This window comes from Aspergillus tubingensis, assembly GCF_013340325.1.
Source record: "Aspergillus tubingensis WU-2223L DNA, scaffold_5, whole genome shotgun sequence".
Classification (NCBI taxonomy): domain Eukaryota; kingdom Fungi; phylum Ascomycota; class Eurotiomycetes; order Eurotiales; family Aspergillaceae; genus Aspergillus; species Aspergillus tubingensis.
The window spans coordinates 42,101-62,794 of NW_023336279.1; the positions used below are offsets into that span (position 1 = coordinate 42,101).

The 20,694-nt window shown below is 49.9% G+C and overlaps 7 protein-coding genes across 7 annotated transcripts; 6 read left to right on the forward strand and 1 right to left on the reverse strand.

The window, feature by feature from the left end:
• Positions 1 to 1,751: 1,751 nt before the first annotated feature.
• On the forward strand, positions 1,752 to 3,378 carry AtWU_03360 (HAD-like protein; the record flags this gene model as incomplete). The annotated part of the gene is made up of 2 exons (XM_035498472.1): positions 1,752 to 1,820; positions 1,873 to 3,378. The coding sequence occupies 2 exons, from the start codon at positions 1,752 to 1,754 to the stop codon at positions 3,376 to 3,378; spliced, it is 1,575 nt and encodes a 524-aa protein (XP_035354365.1).
• Positions 3,379 to 5,266: 1,888 nt separating this feature from the next.
• Positions 5,267 to 7,369, forward strand: AtWU_03361 (uncharacterized protein; the record flags this gene model as incomplete). Its single annotated transcript, XM_035498473.1, has 6 exons — positions 5,267 to 5,391; positions 5,472 to 5,568; positions 5,649 to 5,691; positions 5,771 to 6,208; positions 6,279 to 6,818; positions 6,897 to 7,369. 6 exons carry the CDS (start codon positions 5,267 to 5,269, stop codon positions 7,367 to 7,369), a joined length of 1,716 nt encoding a protein of 571 aa, XP_035354366.1.
• Positions 7,370 to 8,959: 1,590 nt separating this feature from the next.
• Positions 8,960 to 10,299, forward strand: AtWU_03362 (glycoside hydrolase family 28 protein; the record flags this gene model as incomplete). The annotated part of the gene is made up of 4 exons (XM_035498474.1): positions 8,960 to 9,226; positions 9,301 to 9,726; positions 9,785 to 9,914; positions 9,968 to 10,299. The coding sequence occupies 4 exons, from the start codon at positions 8,960 to 8,962 to the stop codon at positions 10,297 to 10,299; spliced, it is 1,155 nt and encodes a 384-aa protein (XP_035354367.1).
• Positions 10,300 to 11,505: 1,206 nt separating this feature from the next.
• On the forward strand, positions 11,506 to 12,895 carry AtWU_03363 (uncharacterized protein; the record flags this gene model as incomplete). The annotated part of the gene is made up of 5 exons (XM_035498475.1): positions 11,506 to 11,652; positions 11,708 to 11,812; positions 11,869 to 12,266; positions 12,328 to 12,392; positions 12,486 to 12,895. The coding sequence occupies 5 exons, from the start codon at positions 11,506 to 11,508 to the stop codon at positions 12,893 to 12,895; spliced, it is 1,125 nt and encodes a 374-aa protein (XP_035354368.1).
• Positions 12,896 to 13,281: 386 nt separating this feature from the next.
• AtWU_03364 (glycoside hydrolase family 2 protein) lies at positions 13,282 to 15,384 on the forward strand (the record flags this gene model as incomplete). Its single annotated transcript, XM_035498476.1, has 3 exons — positions 13,282 to 14,687; positions 14,741 to 15,151; positions 15,255 to 15,384. The coding sequence occupies 3 exons, from the start codon at positions 13,282 to 13,284 to the stop codon at positions 15,382 to 15,384; spliced, it is 1,947 nt and encodes a 648-aa protein (XP_035354369.1).
• A 306-nt stretch (positions 15,385 to 15,690) lies between these two features.
• Positions 15,691 to 17,139, reverse strand: AtWU_03365 (Hsp70 family protein; the record flags this gene model as incomplete). The annotated part of the gene is made up of 6 exons (XM_035498477.1): positions 15,691 to 16,240; positions 16,296 to 16,675; positions 16,729 to 16,802; positions 16,856 to 16,892; positions 16,942 to 16,967; positions 17,016 to 17,139. The coding sequence occupies 6 exons, from the start codon at positions 17,137 to 17,139 to the stop codon at positions 15,691 to 15,693; spliced, it is 1,191 nt and encodes a 396-aa protein (XP_035354370.1).
• Positions 17,140 to 18,587: 1,448 nt separating this feature from the next.
• Positions 18,588 to 20,646, forward strand: AtWU_03366 (FAD-dependent oxidoreductase; the record flags this gene model as incomplete). The annotated part of the gene is made up of 3 exons (XM_035498478.1): positions 18,588 to 19,030; positions 19,103 to 19,680; positions 19,739 to 20,646. 3 exons carry the CDS (start codon positions 18,588 to 18,590, stop codon positions 20,644 to 20,646), a joined length of 1,929 nt encoding a protein of 642 aa, XP_035354371.1.
• Between the last annotated feature and the right edge of the window lie 48 nt (positions 20,647 to 20,694).

Sequence of the window (20,694 nt, forward strand, 5' to 3'; positions counted from 1 at the left end):
CCTTCTGGAAGTGCTGCGTATGTGGTAATTTCACTGACCAAAAGGGGCTGCATAATGGTAAATGCCGAAAAGCAAAGTCGAGGGATAACTGCACTGAAAAAGGCCATCTTGTACGTCCGTAAGAGTGTGATTGGCAATTGATGCCCTTTAGATTGATCGGCTACTAAACAACATCATGAGCTTTGATGTTCATGGCGAGTGCAGGGGCCATGTAGGACTCAGCGTGTAAGCATACCTTTCTCCCAAGACCTCTGTAACTGCTTCTTTAGCCGCAAGCTCGTTAACTCCAAGGCGACATGGGGGACATCTGGTAAGCCCAAGGGACGGGTAAACCCTTTCTGCAACACCGGAAGAACCCATGTTAACAGCCCCAAACCCAAAAGACCACTTGTCTCCTCGAAGGTTGTCTGTCGATGTCTTGATGCTACCAGTGAGTTGTTCTTTGTTAAGGATTCTGAGATAAGCAAAATAACGTGAGCGGCTAGCACAGTACTGCATAGGGCTGTTACGCTCGACGAGTTAGATGCCAACCAAAACGAACGGATAGAAACACCATCAAATAGCACCACCAGAAAAAGATAGATGTTGATTAGAAGTGGTGGCCGCTGTGTCCGATTATACTCCAAGTATGATAGACACAGTGCTACACAAGTTCCAGAAATTCGCAATAACTGGGCAGCCAAGCTTGCCGAGGTCTTGAGAACGGCTATTCGTTGACGGAACACGAGCAGTGCAACCTCGAGAGCAAATAGAGTGAAATACAATGTCTGCATCTTGTTAGCAAGGGAGCCTATATCCAAGGTCATCATTGCGCGACTCACCGAATTGTAGACAACTCTATACGCCCAGATATTTATAATCGGTTTCCGGTACAAATGCAACGCCCGGATGATGCCTAAGATAAGAAAGATGGAACAAGGAACACAAACTATAAAGACATCCTCGAAAAGCAAGGTAAAATCGAATGATCGGCATTGGGTTGCTACCACGGGGCCGAAGGAGGCATCGCTAGCCTGGCAAACGCTTTGAATTCCCATAGCGACAACTGCTAGAAAGGGATTATTAGGTATGCAGGATGGGGTTACAGTAAATAGTCACAGGCCCCAGGTGTTGGCCATGTTCCGACTTCGGCGCTCATTACTTGCCGGTCAAGTGAGGCGATGATGCTCATCAGGCTATCTCAGCCTTGCCTCAAGTACGAGATTACGCAGATCTTCGACCCGGGAAAGGTAATTGCTCGTGTGCTCCAACGCCTTACTCTTCAGATCTGTGGACTGACTATCGCGCAATCATCCTTCAGGGTTTGCAACGGACTACGCCCGTGTGCGCGGGAGGGCCCGCAGGCGGAGCGGCACGATACCAGCCAATCATACTGTAAATATGATACTTGAGTAGCATGACTTATATGGGGGCGATTTTTCGGCGACACCGATCTAGAACCCGCATGAGGGTGTTATCCAACATAAGCATCTGCTGCTGCAGGTCTAAATCTCATGCCAGCAGCAAAGAAGAGGCATGTATGGGAAATAACGTCATTAGGGTAAGCGATCTCGTCATGTTCCTGAGGATTGCCGATCAGTCGAGTCAGACGGCTGGACCCCTGCTTTCCATTGAGCGATAGACGGGAGCTTGAACTGGCAAGTATGGAATCGTCGTACTACTTAAGAACGATGAGTGTCACTTGAATTGTTGCTATCTAGCGCCCACCCATCTTTTCATCATCGATTGTGAGAGAGTAACGGGATAAAATCATGCCTCATTCAGAAGCCTCTCGGGAGCGAATGGAAACCAATGCCAACGTGACGAGCGGCGCTCAAGGAGTACGTATACTTTGTACGTTTGTTTCAGAGAGCATACTAATCGCGAATCCAGAAGAAAACCCAGATCCGGGTCCTAGTTGCCTGCCCTCGTTCGGGTTCCACACTCTTCATGCGAATCTTTCGCGAACTCCCTCGCTGTGCAGTTACGAGTCGCTTGATTCTGCAAGGAAACTATCACAAATTCAGCGACCAGACTCTAGCACGAATTAAGCCAGACTATACTATTTTCTCTCATCCTGAAGTCCACCCAGTCTATCAAAAAGCGGTGTCTGAAGGCTTTACCACACTAGTCACCAAAGAGGAATTGGGTCACGAATTCTTCAAGGGTGAATGTGACTTCAACGTACTGCCCAATCGAGACGCCTACGAGAAAACGCGGCCCGCGTTTCTCGTCCGGGATCCTGTGCGAGTGTTTGATAGTTGGAAAAATATGGGCTGGGGTAATCTATACAGCTTCTTCATTTGTTATCGGTCACTCTTCAAAATGCTCACGGCCAGCCCAACACCTCAGGTTGTCCTGTATGAGCAATTGGTGGCCAATCCCAGGGACACAGTAACCACACTGGCAAAGTACTGGGGCATTGAATATGATGATGGCTGTTTGGAGTTTAGGCAACCTTTTGGGGATTATCTATTCAACGGTTACCGAGAGCAATCGATTTATCAGGGTGCCGTTCCTGACGGCCTCTTCAATCGCGTCAAGTCTCACACCCACGTCGAGGACTTCCACGGCCATGGGCTGCTATCCGCACTTGAAATTGAACATATCGAAGCCGAAGTAGGTGGCCTGTACATGGAGGCCTACGGCCCCCAGCTAGATCCCATATCAATTCTTCTCTCTGGAAAAACGTGGTTTGGCTTCGATCTCGACGATACGCTGCACGAGTTTCGCAAAGCTTCTGCTCATGCCTCCCATGCTGTCTTCGCCGCAATTCGAGCCAACCATCCCGAGGCCAACAACACAATCGATGATCTCCAGGCTACCTATCGTGACATCCTTCGTTCGAACACTGCAAATGCGTTCACGGATGGGAAATCATCCGAAAATTATCGCAGCGACAGATTTAGACGTCTTCTCGAAGCCCATGGGCATACGCCTTCTCGGGTAGAAGTGGAAGAGCTGTTGGCAGTATACAAGAGCAGTCTCCGTGCCGCCCTGACCCTGAAGGCTGGGGCACTCCGTCTCCTACAGAAGCTCAAGTCTCATGGTAAGAAGATTGTTATCGTCACCGAGGGACCACAAGATGCACAAGAATGGACGGTGTCGGAGCTTGGGTTACAGCCATTCATCGATATCCTCGTCACTACCAATGAGGTCGGAGTGTCCAAGGTAGATGGTCTGTTTTCCGCGGTCCTAGAAAAGCACAGCATTGTCCCAACTGATATGGTATACATGGGGGATAGCGAACAGCGCGACATTGAACCAGCGCGGGCCGCCGGGATAGACACTGTGCTTTATGATGAGAAGAGCAACTGCCGGCTTCAGGACCCTCACGACCTGCGGCTAAACTCGCTCCCAAAACTGGAGTATCTGATGACCCGTTCTTGGGATGCCTGAGTTGTGGTCTCTCACTAATCTGCAGTCACAAGGTGATTCTGTGATGTAAATAGACTACTTAAGTCGACAACATGTTTGTATATGTTGGGAGTGCCGACTGTAAAGTGTGCATCTTGGATTTCAAGTATTTATCGGATAAAACTGAGGCGACAGCTGTGGTGGTTTCTTTCACTAGCTAGCTGCTCATCGTACAAAACATGGCTTATTTAGGTAAGAAGAAGCATCAAGGAAAGAAAAGAATAGGGATTTGAGCGCGGTAAGAAAATATCTACCAACAAGTGATTTATAGAGTATTTATTGAAATGATGGTTAAGCCTATACTTTGAGAGGCTATTTGAGGAGCAAATGGCAGGTGCTTCTGTGGGTGAAGGAATAAAAATGGTAAAGATTTTCGACTAGAAGAGGCGCACTCTTATCAGCGTCCCAAGTATCATGTATCCTCCGATTCCAACCAACAATTACTCACGATTTTGAAGAATGCCAATTAGTAGCTACCTCCAGGCTCCACACCAGCCTTCACTCCTGCCAATACCCTCCGCCTACCTTACAAGGTAAAGCACCTTCCCTATAGAATAAGGCTTGGTCCCCGTACTCACCGCCTGCTTCATACGGATCCTTACTGTCTGGGAAGTTGAATCACTGCCTTGGGCGCATGAGGTCATGAATGGCGGGCGGTATGATTATGCCGCTTTAAAAAGCAAGCCTTGCCTTATGGAGAGCGCATCATACCCTTACAGATAGGCGGCAGGGTGTGGCAGTAGCGTCTCCCTCAGAATATTTAGACTTGAAGTAGACTGAAGCCCCACCATCGATTGTATGCACAAACCCCAGTAGACTAAGATAGCGACGTATTTTGATATCATTGTTTTTCTAAATAAAACTATGGACCTTTGGGTCAAAATAAAATGCTGTCTTCATATATATCAATTATTTCCCTTTCATCTATACCACGGCTAGATCCGTGAAATATATCTTATCTAAATGCTATGCTGAGAAGTACTACGGATATTCGTTCCGATCTGACCTGGTCCGGCAATTGGCCATTTTAATGTTTTATCAAGCTTTACATATTAATGTTTCATTTGTCCGTGGTGTAAGGGTGGTATTATAATTTATATCCAATTGCTTTTTGATTGAGGCATTTTATTGATTGCGGGATTCTTCATAATCCTAGTCTAACTTGCCGATGCAACTAGTACCGAGATAGCTGACCACGATGCAGAAGAATCAAGAATCGGGATGATTGAGAGCTATTAGTGGGCCGAAAGTGGCTGATCTGCAAGACGATCCAGAAAGAAGGCCTTTTAGCGGCTTCAGACAAGGCAACCTTTAGCGTGAAGTGTAAAGCAAATTCCGATACGACCACGTACAGGCAAGAACTGCCGCTGGTGGTGGTTGATTAAATTTTTTCATCCCTGATCATATGAGGTGGCACGGGCTATTTCCTTGGAAGTGAGGGGTTTATGTGCGGGGCATGCATACTACGGAGCTCCAGGTTCGGAGGGGGGACCAGATCTCACTGGTTGAAGGTCATATCCGCATGCAGGCCTTTATAGGGAGGGACACTTAACTCCGTATGAGTACTGTATATCTTGCAGAAGTTCATATGCAAGCTCCGTGGCCTTCAAGCACAGGTGGGGGTGCTTGGGCCTCAAGTGCCTGCCTCAAAGGGGGTTCTGGGTGTTTCTTGCCAGGCACGTGAGTACCCTTCAAAACCTATAAAGGCCTTCATCAATATTCCAATGCATAATTGCTCCAACTTTCTGCTTCACTAATTATTTCGAACATTGATATCGGATTTTCTGTGTTTCAGTAACAAATCATAATCTTGATAGCTATCCTGTAACCCCAAAACAACAGTGTACTCGTGTACTCGATTGTGCCTGTCATGACCGTACCGCAAAGCTGCACTGTGCTGGTTATCGGAGGAGGACCCGCCGGTTCATATGCAGCAGCAGCTTTGGCTCGCGAGGGGATCGATACAGTCCTACTGGAGGCAGACAAATTCCCCAGGTCAGTGGTCACAATAGGTTTCCTGGAATTCTCAAAATCACCCTAGATTGCTGTCTGTTGGCCCAGCTCATGCGTGATAGGTATCATATTGGCGAAAGCACTCTTCCCTCCCTACGCCATTTCTTCAAATTTATAGACTTTTACGATACCTTCGATGCTCACGGATTTTACCACAAGGTATTTAATTGCTCCCCCATCCTCACCGGCCTTTTCTTGAATTGTGAGTTAACAAGCCATTTCAACACCGCTACATATAGAACGGCGCAGTTTTCCGACTCGCACAAGCTCAGCCTGATGCCTGTAAGTCAATTCCTACTTTTGTTTGCTAGGTACCTCTCTCTTGATACATATTCACATGAATATGCTAATACCTGTCAAGATACGGACTTTCTTGAAGCAGGCGGTCCTGATGCGTACGCTTGGAACTTAGTCCGATCAGAGTCCGACGATTTGCTCTTTAGACACGCGGGGACCTGTGGTGCTCACATCTTTGACGAAACCAAGGTCGACACAATTCAATTCGAACCACACATTAGTGAAAGCTCAAAGCCAGATAGTGATGATAACAAAATATTGAATCCAGGACGACCTGTGTCTGCCACATGGGTCCGCAAAGACGGCAGTTCTGGATTCATCGCATTGAAGTACCTGGTGGATGCTAGCGGGAGGAATGGCATACTGAGCACGAAGTATCTTAAGAACCGGAAATTTAACGATAACTTCAAAAATTTTGCAAACTGGGCTTACTGGAAGACTGACAATCTGTACGGTCTTGGGACGCACATGGAAGGTTCGCCGTACTTTGAGGCATTAGACGGTAGGTTCGGGAAAGAACCCATCTCCACCTCTCTGCTTGACTGTCGACCATTTTGCTGAGGAACAAATAGACGCCAGTGGCTGGGCTTGGTTTATGCCACTACACGATGGCACTCGCTCCGTGGGAGTTGTTCAGGACCAGAAACTTGTGACTGAAAAGAAGCGAGAGCTAGGACGTCCCTCGACCTTGGACTTCTATAAGCAGTGCGTCGAAAAGGCTCCCAGGACTAGCAAACTCCTCTCGGGAGCGGAGATAGTCACCACTGTCAGAACGGCCTCAGATTGGTCTTATACCGCGTCAACTTATCACATACCAAATGCACGCATCTGTGGGGACGCCGGAAGTTTTATTGACCCCTTGTTCTCCTCGGGTGTCCATCTCGCTGTGACAGGCGGTCTCTCAGCGGCAGCTACCATTGCAGCCTCGATCAGGGGCGACTGTGATGAGGAGACGGCGGGGTCGTGGCACTCCAAGAAAACGGTTGAGAGCTATACTCGATTCTTCTTGGCGGTTAGCAGTGCTACGAAGCAGATCCGTGAACAGTATGAGCCTATTATTCAAGACATGGAGGAGGAAGGATTTCAAAGAGCTTTTGATCTTCTGAGACCAAGTACGTACCAATTAAAGCAACATGTTAAGGCTTCAAGCCTTCCGTTGATGATTCAACTAAATTCCCTTTTTGGTTTAGTCATTCAAGGTACCGTCGATGCCGATGATACAGGGAAAATATCCCACTCCGAAATATCCAAGGCACTCGAGTTCTGCTTTAGGGCTTTCACATATGTCCCGCCAGAGAAGAAGGACGCACTGTTTGAGAAGCTGAAGAACCTTGGCGTTGGATCCGGACAAAAGGACGCGAGAGAGGCAAAGATACTGGATGGCTTAGAACAACACCTTACAACGGACGAGCTACAAGTGCTGGAAATACTACGAAGTAGGCGTATGATTCGTGAAGACCCCTTCGAGATGGATAGCTTCACCCTCGACACTATCGACGGAATGGCACCGAATTTAGTACGGGGTAAACTGGGGCTTGTTAAATCTAATCAGGCCAAAATCGATAGGGCTCATTTCTATTCACCGCAATTTCTGGACGGTAAGGCCCCGGGGATTAGGGATGAAAGCATTTTTCTGCCTACGTCAAGGGTTCAACTTGCATGAACAATTGTTCATATAGACGGGATAGGAAGCAGCTCACTAGCCACCTTATCATTCTGAAAGAGATGTTTTCCAGTTTCAGAACGCCACACCCAACACCTCACTACTTCTTTATGCATCTCTATTCTGAGATTTCAAATAAACAGAATTATGCATCTAAAACATCTATGGCTGGCATACGTTTACAAAGAATGAATTGTTCAGTATTTGCAATCTTTATATAACGAGTTTAAGATGTTCTATATCTACTAGCATATTCTAGGACTTGTCTAGAATCCTATCTCCTGTTTAGCTTCTAAGTGGGCAGCTTCATTACTCTGTGGTTCAGATACTACGGAAAGATTATACTTTTTCTGGCTTACTACTAATTCAAGGTCTCCAAGATATTCAGTGCCTAGAATCGTGTAATATGACCGTAACCTGGCGGGCAAGTGAAAGTCTAGAAACCCCGAGTCATTATCGAACCATCAGATAGATATTTTATACTGTGTTACCCGACATACATTGAACATCAACCGGGAAAAAAAGAATAGATAAATGAATGTATGAATGAAAAACTACGCATTAAAAGACATGGATAGCAATTTCAGGTATCAACAATGGGAGAGGTGCCGCAACGTTGCCCTTATTGAACTTCATTATAATCACTACCCTCCTCGGTCTTTCGGGAAGGAATTCCATTGACGGATGAACCTGCTTGATTGAACCAACTTATTGGCTAGCCACTAAAAGGTTTGGCACCCCGCTATCGAGACAAGCGAGGTTCTGCAGAAGTTATTTTTGCAGCATTAGCTGCGCTAGACCTGCACGGGTAATGTAGTCCGACAAGGCCTGTGTCCACTAAACATGGTCATTAGTACCGGACGACTTGATTAGTGCCCTCCCCCGTTACGAGCCCCCTAACAGACGTCCGCTAGCACCCGAATTTGCTATGGCTGAAACGTTGCCCCTGGCCTAGCCCACTTATTTCATTTCAAATGATGGTGTCAAGATTGGGATCTTTCACAAATATGGCTTTCTTTGGTGGATAATATAATGTATCAACCCTGGGTAGTGCTATGGGAATCCATCGACCGCAACGCTTACATATACCATTGTTGATGAAGAGAAACTATGCATTAGTAGTAACAAAAATGGTTCCACAACTCTTGAACAAGCATTTAGGTTCCCGCTGGGTATTATCCGTTGCACTGGCTGTTCCTGCGCACGGTGCAACGTTTATCTCCACCAATGATTACCCTCAAAAGGCCCATGGCTGCAGCCACCCAGATAACTTGTGTACACCTAACAAGCACTGTCAATGGTGGGAATCTCTTCGTGTATGCTCGGCTGAATTTGTGGTCGGTTTCCGACGCCAGGATCAAGCCCGGCCTTTCCACTACGGACATAGACCCGCCACCAAAACGTCCATAGCGGCCTCGCTTCGTCAACGCCCTTCATGCTTACCCCTGACACCCAGTAAAGATAGCTCCCCGTAAGAATATAAAGGGCCCAATATCATCATGTCTCTAGGAACCTCTCTGGGTATCTCTTGTCATCACTTTTTCTTGATTAGCAATCTCTTATTCTGTTCGTTCTTCGCCCGATATAACAATGGTCCGTCAACTTATCTTAATCGGTAGCCTGCTGGCAGCTGTTGCTGTGCATGCGGCACCTGCCGAACCCGCTCATCCCATGGTTACGGAAGCGCCTGACGCCAATTTGATTGAAAAGCGAGCGACAACTTGCACCTTCTCGGGCTCCGAAGGTGCATCCAAGGCCAGCAAGTCGAAAACTTCTTGCTCCACCATTTACCTGTCCGACGTGGCCGTCCCATCTGGCACCACCCTTGACCTCACGGACCTTAATGATGGAACCCACGTACGTTCTCGTCTTAGCTATACCCTGTTCTTCTACCCAAGCCCGTCAAGGGCTCCGGCTGACAGATGTACTAGGTAATCTTCCAAGGAGAAACCACTTTCGGCTATGAGGAATGGACAGGGCCTCTCGTGAGTGTCTCTGGAACGGATATTACTGTCGAAGGGGAGAGCGGCGCGGTGCTCAATGGTGATGGCAGCCGCTGGTGGGACGGAGAGGGTGGTAATGGCGGTAAAACAAAGCCCAAGTTTTTCTACGCCCATGACTTGACCTCTTCCACCATTAAGAGCATCTACGTTGAGAACTCTCCTGTCCAAGTGTTCAGTATCGATGGCTCCACTGATCTCACCATGACCGATATCACTGTGGATAACACTGACGGTGACACCGACGACCTCGCTGCTAATACGGATGGCTTTGACATTGGAGAAAGTACCTATATCACGATCACCGGTGCTGAAATTTACAACCAAGATGACTGCGTTGCCATCAATTCGGGAGAGGTATGCTCATCCTGGTACTGTGACCGAGCGGGGAGACGTGTTGCTGACCATCCCGTAGAATATTTATTTCAGTGCTAGTGTGTGTTCCGGGGGTCATGGCCTGTCCATTGGCTCAGTTGGTGGTCGAGATGATAACACTGTCAAAAATGTTACATTCTATGATGTCAATGTTCTCAAATCCCAGCAAGGTAAGGCAAACAACTTGAGAGACTCTTCTGGCATTCTCTAACGTGGGCTTTAGCGATCCGTATCAAGACCATCTACGGCGACACTGGCTCCGTCAGCGAAGTCACTTACCATGAGATCGCCTTTTCAGACGCTACTGATTACGGCATTATCATTGAGCAGAACTACGATGACACCTCCAAGACTCCTACTACGGGAGTGCCGATCACAGATTTTGTGCTCGAGAACATCATCGGAACGTGTGAAGATGATGATTGCACAGAAGTATATATTGCCTGTGGTGATGGCAGCTGTTCGGACTGGACCTGGACCGGCGTGAGTGTGACCGGCGGCAAAGTCAGTGATGACTGCCTCAATGTTCCCTCGGGAATTAGCTGCGATTTGTAGGCCGGTGTGGTGGGGAGGTATGTTCCTGGATACTCTGGACATATATTTAGCTAGCCCTGTGTAGTGTGGTGCGTATTCCTCTACACTCTTCACTGTGTGTGATAAAACCTCTTTGCGCGGGAAACGAGCAGTCCATGCTATGGGTTGGAATTTGCCGGTCGGATTGGGCATGGTTGATTATATGTGAAGAGTTGACGGAGAATGTTGAGGGTCTGCGGGATTAGTCAAGGAGCAAAGCGAAATGTTATCAGAGGCCCTCGGCCACGTTATGCTGGCAGCCTTCATAGATGAGGATAGGCTTACGAAGTCAAGAAGTACCAATTGTGGCGACTTAATACATGGTAGAGTCGAAATGGAGTGTGGCTGTTATGGCTTGGCTAACGTAGCACATGGCCAAACTTCTCCTGATTAACAGCCCGCTTAACCTTCTCTTGGCCTTCCTCTGATAGGTCACGATCGGTGTGACTGTGTGTGTAGTGTTGACAACATGGCGTCGAGATGCATTGAGGATTCCCATTGCGGGCGAAGAATTGAACGATCGGGAAATTGCACCAACCAAGTAAAAAGGCCGGATCTTGTTTCCCCGGCGGCAATTCCCGAGTGGCAATCACGTACCACGTCCGTGCACCGACCGTGACGCCATAGACCCATTGTTCATCTCCCATGATTCCATGGAACAACCCCCAATGGTGAACATGGGACGCAGGTTGCACTCGGGTTCTACGGCTATCAGGTCATCTTCATCGATATCGATAGTGTCGTAACTAGTAGTGTACCTCGATCAGATGGAAGCCCTTAAATAAGTATGGTGTACTTACATATACAGACATATCGTCTCCTTTTCGTTGGCGCCGAGTGTAGTGTCACCTCGCATTGTCAAAGGACTGTCATGGTTCAATGATGAATCATCGAACTCTGCGTATCCATGGAAGGCAATGCTGGTATAGGATGTCCCAGCCAATGAGAGGGTCTGTTGGCCAGTCCGAGATTCTGCAATGCTCCAGGAGACGCGAACCCATGGTTACACGATCTTGGGATAATCTAGGGGCGAGATATCGATTTTCACTACCGCCCTGCTGTTGGCAATCTTTTATGACCTCAAGCCCCTGCAGCAAACTAGATGGTTAATGATAGTCAACTACCATGTGCATGGATTGACATCGGGTTGAACAGTGACCGTCCAAGGCAGCCCAAAACTCGCCGTCCATGACGGTCAACCGCAATGCCGCCGTCCGCGCCGTCCCCGCAGTATTTCTGGCTGTGACTTCGATCACGGTCCTGCTCCGTTGTTATGTCCGTTTAAGGCTGGTAAAGGCCTTTGGATGGGATGATGGCCTCATGGTCCTAGCCATGGTATGTGGCGACCTTGCGACAGCGGATGAGATAGACAAGGCTGACATCTTCATAGGCCGTCTATGCCATGTTCTGTGGCGTCATGATCGGAGGCAGTCTATACGGCACGGGAAAGCATTTCGCTGACTTAACTGCAAGCCACCGAGTTACTGCAATGAAGGTGTGTTCAATCGTCTTTCTCGGCTCACAGTTCCTGTCAACTGACAATCTGTTCAGTACTGGTGGCTCTGCGAGATCGCATACTGCTTCTGTTCCATTTTTTGCAAATGTTCAATATGTATCTTTCTCACTCGTATCACCATCAAGCGGCCGCACCTCGCATTTCTCTACATCATCATGACTTGCACCGTCCTCATGGGACTTGTGCTCATGTTTTCCCTCTTGCTGCAATGTCGTCCTATCTCTTATTTCTGGACCAGGGTCGCCTTTGATCCCACTGTGGAAGGGACGTGTGTGAAGACCGAGTTAGTTATTGCCCTGACCTGGGCATACAGCGCAGTTGCTGCATGCTGTGATCTAGCGGTCGGGATTGTTCCATACTTCATTATTCGGAATTTGAATATGCCGTGGCGGAGAAAAGTGGCTGCGATCGGTATCAGCAGCATCGGTTGCATGTGGGTAGCCTGATATATCTGTCTTGTATCATTCCAGTTTCACTAACCGAGCTGTTGACAGTGCCTGCTGTGCCGTCATTGTTCGCATTCCTTATGTGCCCACATTTGCCGACCAGGACTTCCTTTGTAAGATCTCCCTGCTATTGCATCTTACTCCCCCATTCCCATATTCTAACGCCCGTCTTCTTTGCGCGAAGATTTGATGCTAATTGAACATAGATGCCACTTATGAGGTGGCTATTTGGTCTAATGTCGAGGTTGGCCTGGCAGTTTTTGCAGGTAGTCTGGCCACTCTACATCCGTTGCTCAAGCATGTTCGGACTTTCTTCACCAAACCTGGAATGACGCGGTTGAGCTCACGCAGCTCGTCGGGGCCGGGGCCCACAGCTCCCAAGGCCGACTTTGTTTCTGTCTCTTCCTACCCATCAGCTCCCGTGACCTTATTTCGCCCGGGGAATGTCGTGAACACGACCACCACCATCCAAGGGGACGGGGCAGGCGTCGCCCACCCTGATTCCTGTTCACCCAGAGCGAGCCGTGACACTGGGAGGCGTACAAATGACATTCTGATCCAACAGACTTTTAATCTGGATGCCGGATGGGAATCTAGGAATAGCAGCGTTGTGTGATAGATCCTACTTGAATCTGGGTTGACAATATGTACTTTTATCCGCTAAGACGATATGACCAACTGGCTTAATTGGCCGAGTTACACGGACGGTGGGGGCGAAGCCATACGTCCTTCCTTTGGGGGGGTTTCCGTGAAGATAGGCAGGCAGACATAATCGCTCTCAGTGTGGAGTCGTCAGGACATGTTGTAAAGCCCCCTGAAGTAGTTCCACAACATTAGCAGACGGCCTTTCTTCACTGGTCGATGGGACCACGTCATGGTAGGGCGGGGTTGGCTGTCGATCCCTCTTCCCCTCACCAGTTGCCCTTCGCACTTCTCATCATTGATCCTCCATCCCAAACACAACAATCGAGTCCTTCACGAGCATTATTTACCGATTGAATGATGTCGGCATATCCTCGCCCTGACTTCTACCGCCCAGCCCTCAATTGGCTTTCCCTCGACGGTTCCTGGGACTTCATCTTCGACGATGCTGACACAGGACTGAACCAACGGTGGCAACAACAGGGTCTCCCGGCCAAGGAGGCCGCACAATCTAAGCGCCAGATCAATGTACCTTATGCTTTCCAAACTCCGGCATCCGGTATTGGGCTCTACGAGGTTCATGAAGTGCTTTGGTATGAACGAATGGTCCCGGACATCCGCACCACAGATGAACAGGCGAAGGGGAACCGACTGATCCTTCGCTTCGGGGCGGTGGACTACGACTGCACTGTATGGGTTGATGGAAAGTTGGTCGGTGCTCACCGAGGAGGCCATGTGCCATTTGAGATAGATGTGTCGGACGCATTTGGTGGCCGAGGAGGTTCGGACGCCCGGCGCCTCACGATTCGCGTCCGAGACTCCGCAACCGACCTCGGTCAGCTGCGAGGGAAGCAGTACTGGGGACCTGTTCCACAAGAGATCTTCTATACCCCTACCAGTGGCATATGGCTGTCCGTCTGGTTGGAGAGTGTGCCCCGGACGCGGCTGGGAAGCAGCAGTGACGGGACAGTTCTACGGTCGGATGACATTGAAGGGGGCTTTTTACGTGCACGACTCACAGTCCTAGGCCGCCCTGTGGCCGCCGGATGTAGCGTTGTGATTGAAGCTAGTCTTGCAGGAAATCTAGTCACTCGTGGCAGAAAAGAATTGCCGCGTGACAAGGACTGGGTGGACCTTGACATAGACATGCGTGTTCCACAAGTCGAGCCTTTGAAGCAACAGAGTCCGTTCAACATCGATGGATGTTGGCGAGGTAGTGTAGCCCTCTGGGCGCCGGAGCATCCAATCCTCTATGACCTAACCCTACGCCTCTACGACGCCTCGGGCAATCAAGTGGATACAGTCGAGACGACGACGGGCATGCGAAGCGTTTCTTGGACTCATGGCGATGGCACCTTCCGACTGAATGGAAAGCCGTGCTTTCAGACCCTCGTGCTGGACCAAGGGTATTGGCCGGAGACAGGCCTGACTCCACCGTCACAAGATGCTCTCCGAGCAGATATTGAAATGGCGAAGAACATGGGCATCAATGGCTGCCGCAAGCACCAGAAGGTCGAAGACCCTGTGTTTCACTTCTGGGCCGATCGGCTCGGGTTCCTGGTTTGGGGTGAGATAGCCAATGCCTACGAGTTTAGCGACGAATATATCTCGCGCTTCAACAGCGAGTGGGTGGAGGCCGTGCGCAGGGATATCAATCACCCGTGCATAGTGGCATGGACCCCGTTCAACGAGAGCTGGGGCTATCCCTCCCTGAAGGACAACATTGACCAGCGCAACCATATCCGCTCAGTTTACTCCCTCACCAAGTAAGTTATAGTTCATTTTATTCTTAAATATGGTGCATCGCTCATAAGTTCAGAACGCTGGATCCAACTCGGCCGATCAACGACAATTGCGGCTGGGAACATGTCGCAACCGACCTGACGACTTACCACGACTACTCCGACTTTCCTGCGCTAAAAGAGACTTGTGCGGACTTCCAAAATGGCATCCTGGGCAAGAAATCCAACCGCCACATGTTTGTGCCCCCGATCCCGGCTACGCCATCTACTCCTTCGGACCCTGGTGCACACCATGCCTCCGGGGCCCCCGTCATCTGTTCTGAATTTGGCGGAGTCAATATCATCCCCGCAAAGGGAACCGCGGCAGGGGACCGGGACTGGGGATACACCACCGCCAGTGATCCAGAAGATCTACTGAGTCGCCTGGAAAAGCTAGTTATGGCAGTGGTGAAAGGAGGGCATTCGTGTGGATTGGTCTATACTCAATTGTAAGCTTCCTTTCTTACTGTCTCGCTCATTATTGGTGATTTGCGACCGTCAAAAATATCAACAGCTGGGTTCATCATTTATAGATGGCTAACCTTCATAAAGGTGTGATATCGAGCAAGAGGTGAATGGTCTTTATTCGTACGATAGGAGGGAGAAAGTGCCAGCTTCCCGGGTCAAGGCCATTATGGATTCCGCTCACCGCTACTACCACGAGAATGTGGCTCCAAAATAGACAAGAAATCCTTGCTAGAGCTCAAGAAGTACTGGAAACGGCGAACGCTATGATAACTTTTTAGCTGACAGTACTGCTCCCCGGCCGGCGGTAATTTATGCCTTCAATCTTTGTATCGAGAGACACCTGGATCGCTGGTGGTTATTACGAGCCGATGATGGCGACGCATCAATAGACAAGTTTGTGACAAGGCAGACAGCAATGCGACAGGTATAGAGAGTAATCTATCTTATAAGCTGGGAAGACGATCGTAGCAACCTCAAGTTCAAGCACTCAACCGGCTACAATTATTACGGGAATTTCTGTCTAAACCAAGCGCTCTACGCTTCCTTCTCTGATCCCTTGCCCGCCATTTTCCGAGTTGGAGTCCGCCGTGTATCGGACCGAGATCGCCGTAGTCTTTACAATGCCTCTCGGCGGTGCGCCGTCCTCACTACTGAGGCTGGTATCATCTGCTTCCGCATAGGGATGGTATTTTCGCATCTCTCTCTTGGCTGCGGCTTCTTCAACACCCAGCATTGGTGGCTGGGTGGTTACCATCTCGAATGCGACCGAGGTATCGCCACGAGGAGCCGAAATCTTAACGTGAGATCGACGAGAGTACGATGCGGTGGAATTGGGAATGTACTGGCGACCGGTTGAAGGGTAGGTGGCTCGACGTGATGTGCCTAGCAGACGAGGCAAGTATGTACTGGCAATGGCCTTGAGGCAAGGGGCACATGCAGCCAGAACGGCGACATGGACCTCTACTGCCGAGCTACAGAAGCCAATGGAATAGGTGGCATCGTACACCGGGTGAGTTGGAAAGAAGCCCTGGGCGAGGAGAACTATCCGCCAGACTCCCACCCCGGTTGCTCTGTACTTGATTAGCCATCTGGTCTCCATTCCCCTGGGAGATCATCGGCACTTACACTGCGCCCATGCAGAGCACCACGCAGACAGCAACCTTCCTTCTTAGTGGCATTTGTAAACCCCAGGTAATTATGATAGGAATCGACAGAACAAGCACGTCGGTGAAGAGGTAAGTTGCCGCCGTCGCCACGTAAAACGCCCCCTGATTGATGCAGGATCCGTTTGAGATGGAAAAGTCATAGACGTAGGCGACCGGACTGCACTGGAAGATATCCACAAAAAGGACCGCGATGAATAATGCGACCGTAATGAACATGGTGGACCATATAAGAAGGTTCACCAGCCGCGATTGGGATTCGAGGCGACGCAGAAACACGAGGATGGACAGCTTCACCATTGTGAGGCTAGGATTGTAGACTAGTTGGTTCGCAAAGTTCCACTGGTCCAGTCAGTCAAGGTCAGCGGTACAAGGCGGGGACAGTGGACCCCTACAATGAGTCCTAGCTTGAGGTCATAGTTCTTTGGGATGTCCCAGATATGAATTCCCACATAGTTCGTCTTGATATCTGTCTTGGTTAACAAGAAGCATAGAACGCATCGTGGTTTAAAGGTTACCTACAATACCAGGAGGTGATTGATTGCCCGATGGCAAGAATCTGTCAAAGTCAGCACCATGTAACATGGATTCGAGAAAGGGAACTATACATATCCAACCACAATAAGGATATCATCTTCTCGTGGTTAGTCAAAATGGGCCACTGAATAAGGGTGTTTCCCACCTGCTCCCAAGCGCGACCGTGTCAAGTAGCGACTCCAGATTCGTAGCAGCACTGCGATTCCCCCGAGTACAGGGAAGGCCACAACCACGCCCAAGGCAGTCTTCTGGTGACCATCGTCCACCATCTTGGGCATAGAGACAGACGATAAAGGCGATCCGTCGACATCGAGGGGAATATTATTAGCTAGATATTGCCCTGCTTAAGGTTATCTGCCGAACCCAAGGCATCTATGCGAACCGGGAATAAGTCCATGGAGCGAGCGAATAGATGCTTTGTAGAAGCCTCTGTATGAAACGACGCTACTGCAAGGTTTGGATAATGTAGACTAAATTAGGCATAAAACTACATTTGCATTGTGAGAGATGGTGGTGGATGTCCACCAGTCAAAGCTCGAATAGTATCTAGCCCGATATTCTAGTGCTCGGTAGCCATCTGTTGACGGTTAGACTGGAGTTAATAATAAGCGGAAATTTTTGTCCGACAAGATCCACCTGTGGGATGTCCGACCCTATACCCAGAAAAGCATCGCACGCCAGACCATTGCATATTAGAGTCCAGAGAGGCGTGCACTTGCGGCGGGGGTGTCCGTCGGTTTTCCGGCGAAAATGACGGCCGTTACTGCCCTCAATGTGGTAGGTTGGCAGGTCGGAGATGAGACACGGCAAAGATGACAGGGGTATCAACAGAAATAGCCGGACTTCCGGGTACATTTCATTCTTAGGTGAATAGAAACAAAGAATTTGTGCATCTTGTAGCCGAGCCCATCCATCCGTATTCATTTCTTCGACTTTACCAGGGCAACTTTCCTCCCCCGGAGATTTACCGCCCCCGGCCGCAACAAACCCCCTTCTTCCCTGTTGCATGAAAAGTCGGTACTTAGACCTCATGCAGGAACGATAGTCGTCTGACTAACCGGTATATTAATCCTTAACTAGTTAAATACGGGGTATTCAGGCACGGATAAATTTGCGATCACCTCGTTTTGCGGATCGCGGACTCCCGTCCATCACCCAGGAGTGAGCGATGGATGGATATCAAGGAAGAAAGATGCAAATTTCCAAACATGTTTTCCAGAAGGCAATTGTTTTTATCTCCCCCATAGACTCAGACTGGATGATTAGTGGATCAAGTCCAGCTGTTGTGCGTCCCATCTAAGGCAGTGTTATTTCCGGGCTGCGCCGGCTCTTCCTAGGAGACCCAGTCGGGGCCCGGCCAAATCCTCTCATAGCAGGAAGCGGAGGCACGGGTTTCTTGAGATTGTGGGATTGTGTCTTAGACTTAGTATACGTACTAAATCTGCCAACTCAGAGCATCCAGCTTCGCCTTTCTTAAAACCAAGCTGACCGGCTGCTCCAACTGCTCCACAACATCGCGCGGCCGGTGGAGGATAGCTTAATCTAATGCGGGTTGGGGGTCACCACGCCACTGGTCGCCGGATGCACTAATGATACTTAGCCCAGGTCGGTTACGATCTAGCGAGATAAACCATCGTGACGGGGCTATCGGTCGCACTGGCATAAATACTGCTCGCTAGGCGGTGTTTTAAGCTGCTGTTCTTGGGTGTCTTGATCAATGGCTCCTTCAACTTCGTTTCTGGTGGCACTCGCACTCGGTGCTGCCTCTCAGGCCAGTGCGGCCTCGAGGACGGTCCCTGTCGCGGCCACAACAGTCCCAACAGCCAACTATGTGGCCAATGCATCCTTCTTCGACAGTGAAACTCATCAACTTACAGATGGCGTGCTAGCTCAGCTGCAGTCTGCGCTGGGAAATTCTACCGCCGTCTTCGAGTTCGGCCGGAATACCTCCACACAGGCCCTCTCATCAGGCGAGTGCAAAGTCTTCCCCAGTGATGCAGCCTGGCCATCCGACTCGACATGGTCACTATTTGACCAGCTGCTGGGCGGCACGCTCATCAAGACAGTCCCATTAGCCGCATCTTGTTATCCATCTTGGCCCGAGTACAATAAAACTGAGTGCGACTATGTGTCGGACGACTGGACCATCTCCTACCTCCAGTGAGTTCACCCTGTGACACACACTCCTGGTTTGTTTTCAGCAGAGCACTTTGTATTGACAAAGCTGTATAGTGCAGCAGACCCCGCGTCGGTGATGTGGCCGCTGTTCGAGGGCCGCAGTTGCTTGCCACCCGACCTGACATCCGAATCTTGCACGTTGGGGGGCTACAGCAGCTACGCCGTTAACGTAAGCACGGTAGCGCAAATCCAGCTGTCCGTGAACTTTGCCCGTAATACTGGCCTACGCTTAGTCGCCAAAAATACCGGTCATGACTTCAATGGCAAGTCCACTGGCGCCGGAGCCCTCGGCATCTGGACCCATCACCTCAAAGATATCGCCTATTACGAGGACTATCGGCTTGGCAACTATAGCGGTCCGGCAGTGAAGATGGGTGCTGGCGTTCAGGCGTTCGAAATTTATGAGAAAGCCAACGAGCTTGGGTTTACTGCAGTAGGCGGCGAAGGCAAGACTGTGGGCGTGGCCGGCGGCTACGTGCTTGGAGGAGGCCATTCGCCTATGTCGAGTGTGTACGGATTGGCTGCAGATCAAGTGCTGGCACTGGAGGTAGTCCTTGCTAATGGCCGATTTGTCACCGTTACCGAGCAATCAGATCCTGATCTCTTCTGGGCCCTTCGTGGTGGAGGTGGAGGTAAGTTAAAAAGCCCCTTGCGGACTCTGTTGACCGTATCATTGACGCGGAGGACTAGGTACATACGGCATTGTCACCTCCATCATCTCTCGTGTCTATCCCAAAGTGCCTGTCACTGTCTCAACCTTCTCGTTCACTACTAGCACCAATGTCTCGGCTGATGCCTTCTGGGCGGGTGTGAGCGCGTACATGAAACGCTTTCCGGTTAACGCCGATGCTGGAACATACGCCTACTTCTGGGTCATCTCGACGGGAACTGACGCGTTTGAGTTCCTTATGAACCCCTACTTTGCGGTTAATCACACCGTAGCCGAGTTCAACTCTCTGATGCAGCCATGGTTTGAAGAGTTGCATCACTTGGGCATCTCCTTCCAGCCAAACACGACCTACTACGACACCTTCTATGACGCCTGGAACGCGGGCTTCCCGCTAGAGACCGTCGGTTCGGTGACCATGATGACCGGATCCCGACTTTTTCCACGCGCCAACTTCGAGGATCCGGCCCGATTCAACCAGACTGTGGCTGCTCTCCGCTCCACCGTGTCGGCCGGTTACTCCTTGCTGGCCTTTAACCTGAAAGCCGACTTGCTCGATGGAGTTTCCCCAAGCTCGGCCAACCCAGCCTTCCGCAAGACCCTGATGCACGCCATCACGTCGACCAGTTGGTCAAGCAATGCCACCAATGCCGAGATCCTTGAGGAGATGGAACACTTCACCTACGATATCCTGGGAGAGTGGCGGCGCACTTGCCCGGAGGCGGGCGCCTACATGTCCGAGGCGGATGTCATGGAGCCACACTTCCAGCAGGCATTCTATGGCTCCTACTATGATCGCCTGTATGCCCTGAAGCAAAAGTATGATCCTACAGGACTGTTTCACGCACCGACTGGAGTAGGTAGTGAGGACTGGAAGGTGCACAGCTTGGATGGGCTGCCGGATCAGAATGGCCGGTTATGTAAGGTGTGAACGGGATGTGTAAAGAGCAGCACTCACTTCTGTCGAGCTCCTTGCCAT